General features: G+C 36.5%; 1 protein-coding gene across 1 annotated transcript; it reads left to right on the top strand.

The window, feature by feature from the left end:
• Nucleotides 1-516: 516 nt before the first annotated feature.
• Nucleotides 517-3579, top strand: LOC106517213 (myosin regulatory light chain 2, smooth muscle minor isoform). Its single transcript, XM_014007934.1, has 4 exons — nucleotides 517-661; nucleotides 1895-2095; nucleotides 2612-2773; nucleotides 3052-3579. The coding sequence occupies exons 2-4, from the start codon at nucleotides 1912-1914 to the stop codon at nucleotides 3222-3224; spliced, it is 519 nt and encodes a 172-aa protein (XP_013863388.1). The 5' UTR covers nucleotides 517-661; nucleotides 1895-1911; the 3' UTR covers nucleotides 3225-3579.
• Nucleotides 3580-5899: the final 2320 nt, after the last annotated feature.

Below are 5899 nucleotides of genomic sequence, written 5' to 3'. Positions count from 1 at the left end.
ACATATGCAACATAGACATGTGCAACTTCTGCATATGCAACATAGACATGTGCAACTTCTGCATATGCAGCGAACACATATGCAACTTCTACATATGCAGCGAACACATATGCAACATAGACATATGCATCATCTACATGCAACATAGACCAACGACATAGACCAACGACACATAGCAACGACACATCTACACGTTAGAGTTCTARGTATTTTTGAAACAAATGGAACCCCATACCACACAGAATTGTTTAAAATGTACCTTGAGTTAATTAAAAGGTATTGCGAAATATTATAGGATATGCTTTCTTTCCATATAAGGACATATCCAGGAGCGTCTACACAGGCGTTATGGAATGGTACATTTATCCCTCCGGGGGTGTAAAAGTACGGTCTGTGTTTTAATATTGATGTTGTATAGTTATATCCATCACAATCTAAACTAAATGTTTAAAATAAATTGTATTTAAATAAAACGGACAACTTTATTATTTTTTAAACAAAAAWATATATATATAGGTAATCAGCGCTCACCCCCCGTATTTTAAGAAGTTGGTTTGTTCCGATGTTTTGTACGGAGGCTACAACATCACCAGGAAGTGAAGGGCGGTGGTTGAGAAACGAAGCAGCGACATTTTAGCCAAAAGTTATCTGGTTTTGTGAGGTAAGACTTTTCACTTTTTATTATATTTATTATTTAACTATATTAGAACTTGTTTTTAATCTGTATGCCGCATACTAGAGGTCGCAGTTTCATATTTACAAGTAAATTTAACATCAGCGTACCGTTTTCACTACCTTGGCTTGAAAGAATAGTTAGCTCCGCGGCTAAACTCTCGGCAGTGATGTCAGTTTTTCTGTGATTTAAATCGAGCGAAAATTTCCCATCACGTATAAAATAGTTTTGTTCTTTTATCTCTGAAATATATTCTTGTTTTTGAGTGATATTCTTGTGTATTGTTTATGTTTACATTTGTTCAAGATAGGCCGCAAACCATTGCAACAACAGTTATCGTGAGGTTGTAAAACAGACTAACAGGTTTTGCAAATAGTAATTGTTTTGCAAAGGGCGTAGCGCTGGAAATATGTTGGTTGAGTTTTTTTGTGTTTGTTTTTATTTTTTAGGTATTTAAAGTCAACAAACTACGACCTTGATAGACAAAACAAAAGCTTTATTTTTTTAAAGTGTAGAAACATGAGTTTTGGTTTTGTGTAAAGTAAGTCTGCATTATGAAATAAATACAGGAAGGAAAACTTACAATCTAGAATCTTGAAAGTTTTAGCRGTCCAAGCTATGTAAATCCACTAAAACAAGTGTCAACATGTTGGGAAGTCTACATTCTGAACATTTCCAGATAAGGGCATCTGCCCTCAGATCAGTCATTTTCCTGTCTTTGGTTAAGGCAGTGAGCTGACCAACCTAGAAAAAGATGAAGAACATTTCCATTTTTAGCTCTGAGAGACACTGCTCTGGGGATTTGCTGCCAGAGAATCAAATTACAAATGTGCCACCGCAAAAGCCTACGAGTTACAGTATGGTCTAGTTTTTAATATTGCTAATAAAACTGATTGTGTCATCAAGTAACAAGCTACTTTTCTCGTTTAACTACAAAAATATTCACATCAATTCCTTAAGTCCTAAATTTACAGTGAATTGTTCTTGCATTGTCTTTAAAATGTCTTTTTTGTTAGTTTATTGCTGATCAAATGGAGCCAGTTTAAGAAAAGTGTCTTTAACCCTCATGTATTGATTTAATCAGTGAACTATACATAGTCACGAATAATGCTTACAGGCACGTTAAAATTTGGCCTTTAAAACTGAGCTTCATCGTCATTGTTTTTTTTTTAATCACAAGACTAAAGGTTATGCTGTCATCTTGTGTTTTTACTTCCATAGAAAGAAAAGCCTTCAAAATGTCTAGCAAAAGGGCTAAGGGAAAGACCACCAAGAAGCGCCCTCAGCGCGCCACGTCCAATGTCTTCGCCATGTTTGACCAGTCCCAAATTCAGGAATTTAAGGAGGCCTTCAACATGATTGACCAGAACCGAGATGGGTTTGTAGACAAGGAGGACCTTCACGACATGCTTGCCTCGTTGGGTGGGTGAAACTCTTTTTACAAAGTGCTTAAAAACTTGTTGACGTCCAGCTTTTGGGTGGAATGTGAGCATGGTTTGTAAGAGAACATTCTCATGTCAAATAACTCAGCTGTTAGTCAGCTCTGGCTCTGGTCCCCATTAATACAAATTCCAGTATTTGGATGCACATAAGTTTTAATGCTACTTATGACTGCAAGAGTGGTGACATCTAGGTTTTCTCCACAGCAGATGAGGAAAATATCGTCTGTCCTAGCAAGTCATACAGAAGCTCCATTTGTCTGAATATATTTTAGTTTCTATCACCTGTTCCTATCAACTGGCTCTATGTTTGACATGTAAATTCTCTCCCTCGCCTATCTGGATATACTGGTAATAAAACTGAAGTTTTAAAACACTGAATCATCTGGGGTTTTGCAGGCAGATAAATATGGAATTTACATGCATTGAAAACACTTTATAAAAATTACTTTATTATTTTTTAATTTTGAGTTTTTGAGGTTTTTTTTTATTTTTAAAGGGAAAAATCCAAGCGATGACTACCTGGAGGCCATGATGACGGAGGCTCCTGGACCAATCAACTTCACCATGTTTCTAACCATGTTTGGAGAGAAGCTCAATGGCACAGACCCTGAGGATGTGATAAGAAATGCGTTTGCTTGCTTCGATGAGGAGGGAACAGGTAAGTTTGGGTTATTGTTATCTAAAACTAAAGTGCAGTACTAACATCTCCGGTCATTGAAGCTCCTAGTCGTGAATCAAGTCAAATCTCAAAGTATTCTGCTATTACTTTAGTTTTTTTAGATGGTGTAATTATTTTTACTTAGACCAAATCACTTAAAATTGACACTTAACAGTAAAAATGGGCTTACTCAAAACTTTCCTATTTTGTGAATGATGGAAATGTTAACATAAGCTTCCTTTCTTGATTTCTTTTTTTTTTTCTGATCTTAAACTTAGGTTTCATTCAGGAGGATTATCTCAGAGAGCTGCTCACAACAATGGGTGACCGGTTTACAGATGAGGAGGTAGATGAGCTCTTCAGGGAAGCCCCCATTGACAAGAAGAATAACTTCAACTACGTGGAGTTCACACGCATCCTAAAGCATGGTGCCAAGGATAAGGATGATTAAAGAACCCACCCTGAGTAATCCTACGATCTCCCACCACCTTCACTCAGCCATTAGCTAGATCACCGTGCTGCATGTCTCAGCTTTTTTGACGAGACCCGATTTTTAAATGAACCAAAGCAATAAATATCCATACTTTGCTGTGAACTTGTGGTTTTGCCAAATGAGTTTTTCATATCTCATGTATAAATGTAAAGTGGCAGGACTTTTGAAGCTTCAGTGGATAGGACTCTGCAGTTGGTGATCGTGTCTAGCTGAATTTTCACATTTTATAATATAAAACTTTTTAAATAAATCCCCTTATCAGTCTGTATTTTGCTGACTGTTTACCATACATAAATGACACATTTTAAAAAAAGTTGTCTTATGCCTTTTTTTATTTTGCTGGTGTAAAACACATTCTTGTGCATTATTTTTCTCTGGAGTTTTGTCTTGGCAAGTCTGGTTTCCCTTCATGTTCTGACTCGCACAGGCTGAATTCTTAAAAGAATCAGTGGTTGGATTGAACATACTTTTATATCATTCATTTAATCTTACATTAAAAAACATGCATATGATTGAACTGTGAGGTTTTGACCGACGGTCTCAATTAAACCTTTTATTTTTATCCAACAGACACGTTTCTACTCTGTTCCAAACAAAAATACTTACATCGAATACCTTCAGTTTATTATTGTCAGAGCTCTACATTAGCTTTTTATTTTACTTTAACTTAAGCAGTTTTAAAGCACTTGACACAATCTGTAATAACAGATCTGRTCCAGACAGAAGTATTTATTACTGTACTCATGGAAGTCAACACTAAATATATTCCTGTGGGGTTAGCAGAACAAACACAAAGGGCCTYGCACTCTTAGGATGAATACAGCTAAATATTTGTAAAACTGTTCAGCTTTTATCTGTTTAGTGTTAGGAACACCCTTTTAAAACCATGGACTGTTACTGGGTCTGTTTGTGCATGTTCCTTCTATACTTCAAATTTCACTCATTTGAGAAAATATGATCTCCATCTACCTTATCTGCATTGTGGAGGCCCAGCGTCCCCTCTATTATTTTTCCTTCATTGATAGCAGGTGAACATGCTGCCTTTTTTCCTTCACGTACRTGTTTGGTGCACTTCTATTGAAGCACATACTGTACACACCTGGTGGATGAGTTAAAATTATGTATCTCATTGTGGCTGTTTAGAAAAATGTTATTTTGAATGGGGAAGGAAAATAACGTATATTTTTTCCAAGTAGATAATTTTTTTACGGAAAATGATAGGGATTTTATTTATCTATTTATTTAGTCAGTCAGTCTGAAGGGAAACCAGAGTAATCAAACAATAGTTTTGGCCATTTCGATAGAATTACGCAGTGTTAGGATGACTTTGCAACATTAATTTATATCGTATTTTATCACCCTCTAGTGGCTGAAAATAAAATTGAAGTATCTTCACCGTCCCTTCAAAACGTAGGAATTACAGGCTTACAGAAAATATTAGCTGCATGACAAGCTCTTTTCATTGCAAAGTTGGTTTTATTGAAGAAAAACAATAACAACCGTTTTTACATTCACATTTCCCATTGACTCAAGCATGCGTTTGGCAATTGGCATTATCCTTGTTGAAGGAGAAGTACACATTTCCTATGAAACGTGAACGCCACACACTCCCACATTTATTACCAGTCTCACGTTTTTAGCATCTCTGAAAGATTTCCTCGTGATCTTCAGTTTCGTCTCTGACGAGATGTTTTGCTTCAGGCATTTTCTTCCACCCTCTCTACAACATTGGAGYCCCTGTACAAAATCATTGATAAGTGTTATTTTTTATTGTTTTGTCACGCACACACAACTAGCAGTCATGATGCTAGTATTAGCTATGTAGTTTAACTGTTAGCATGTCCACAGTAACATGAGGACAAAGAGGAAAGCAGGGTTGTGTGAATGAGATAAAGTTAAGTGTATTTTATGTGTGTGATTATTTATGACTTTATTCTCTGCGTAATATTAATCATTTCAGTGTTGAAGTCATGTGGTCGCAGTTGACTTAGCCGCTAATAACTATAACAGTAATTATCGCATTTAATCGTAATTTGCGGAACCTTTGTCACCTCACGTTTTTCTGGTAGACCGGTTACAGTGATGCACATCATGTCAAAGGTCGGACACGGCTATCAATAGAGGAATGAATATGCGTTGCTACGACTGATGAAAGGTAAATTAATGTATAAAACCCAGACGGAATACTTGGTTAAGATGGAGTTTTGTGCACAGATGGTTACATACCCCTGAAACGCTAACCGTACAGAATCATCTGAATGCAAACATGCTGCAGTTAGCTTAACAGGTCAGTAGGAACAAAACAAGAGGTGGCTCTATCAAGGCTTCAGAAATCAGTAAGTCAATATAGTTTAAAAACTCACGTCATACACTGTTCTCACAGGTTACATTGTTAGCTGCCTTGAACTCTGAAAATATGAACAAGTTTGTCTAAACAATTAACTGAAAGATTGCTAGATAATATAAGGAGTACACATCGAGGTCAGTCAAAAGGGGGGCACGGTGCGCAGCGCTGCGGCTTCTGAATGAATGAAAATGACACAGTTGTTTATACTTTTAGCAGCTCTTTTTTATTCTACACCTTACCTGCTAAAAATGACAGATTTTCTTTTCTGGATCTCTAACAGACGGAC

This window comes from Austrofundulus limnaeus, unplaced genomic scaffold, assembly GCF_001266775.1.
Source record: "Austrofundulus limnaeus strain Quisiro unplaced genomic scaffold, Austrofundulus_limnaeus-1.0 Scaffold45, whole genome shotgun sequence".
Taxonomy (NCBI): Eukaryota; Metazoa; Chordata; class Actinopteri; order Cyprinodontiformes; family Rivulidae; genus Austrofundulus; species Austrofundulus limnaeus.
This window is presented reverse-complemented; position numbering and strand designations above follow the sequence as displayed.

Coding starts and splice junctions, on each gene's coding strand:
- LOC106517213 (XM_014007934.1), top strand. CDS start 1,912: ATGTCTAGCAAAAGGGCTAAGGGAAAGACCACCAAGAAGCGCCCTCAG. Junction 2,096..2,611: donor CGACATGCTTGCCTCGTTGG/GTGGGTGAAACT, acceptor TTATTTTTAAAG/GGAAAAATCCAAGCGATGAC. Junction 2,774..3,051: donor CTTCGATGAGGAGGGAACAG/GTAAGTTTGGGT, acceptor TCTTAAACTTAG/GTTTCATTCAGGAGGATTAT.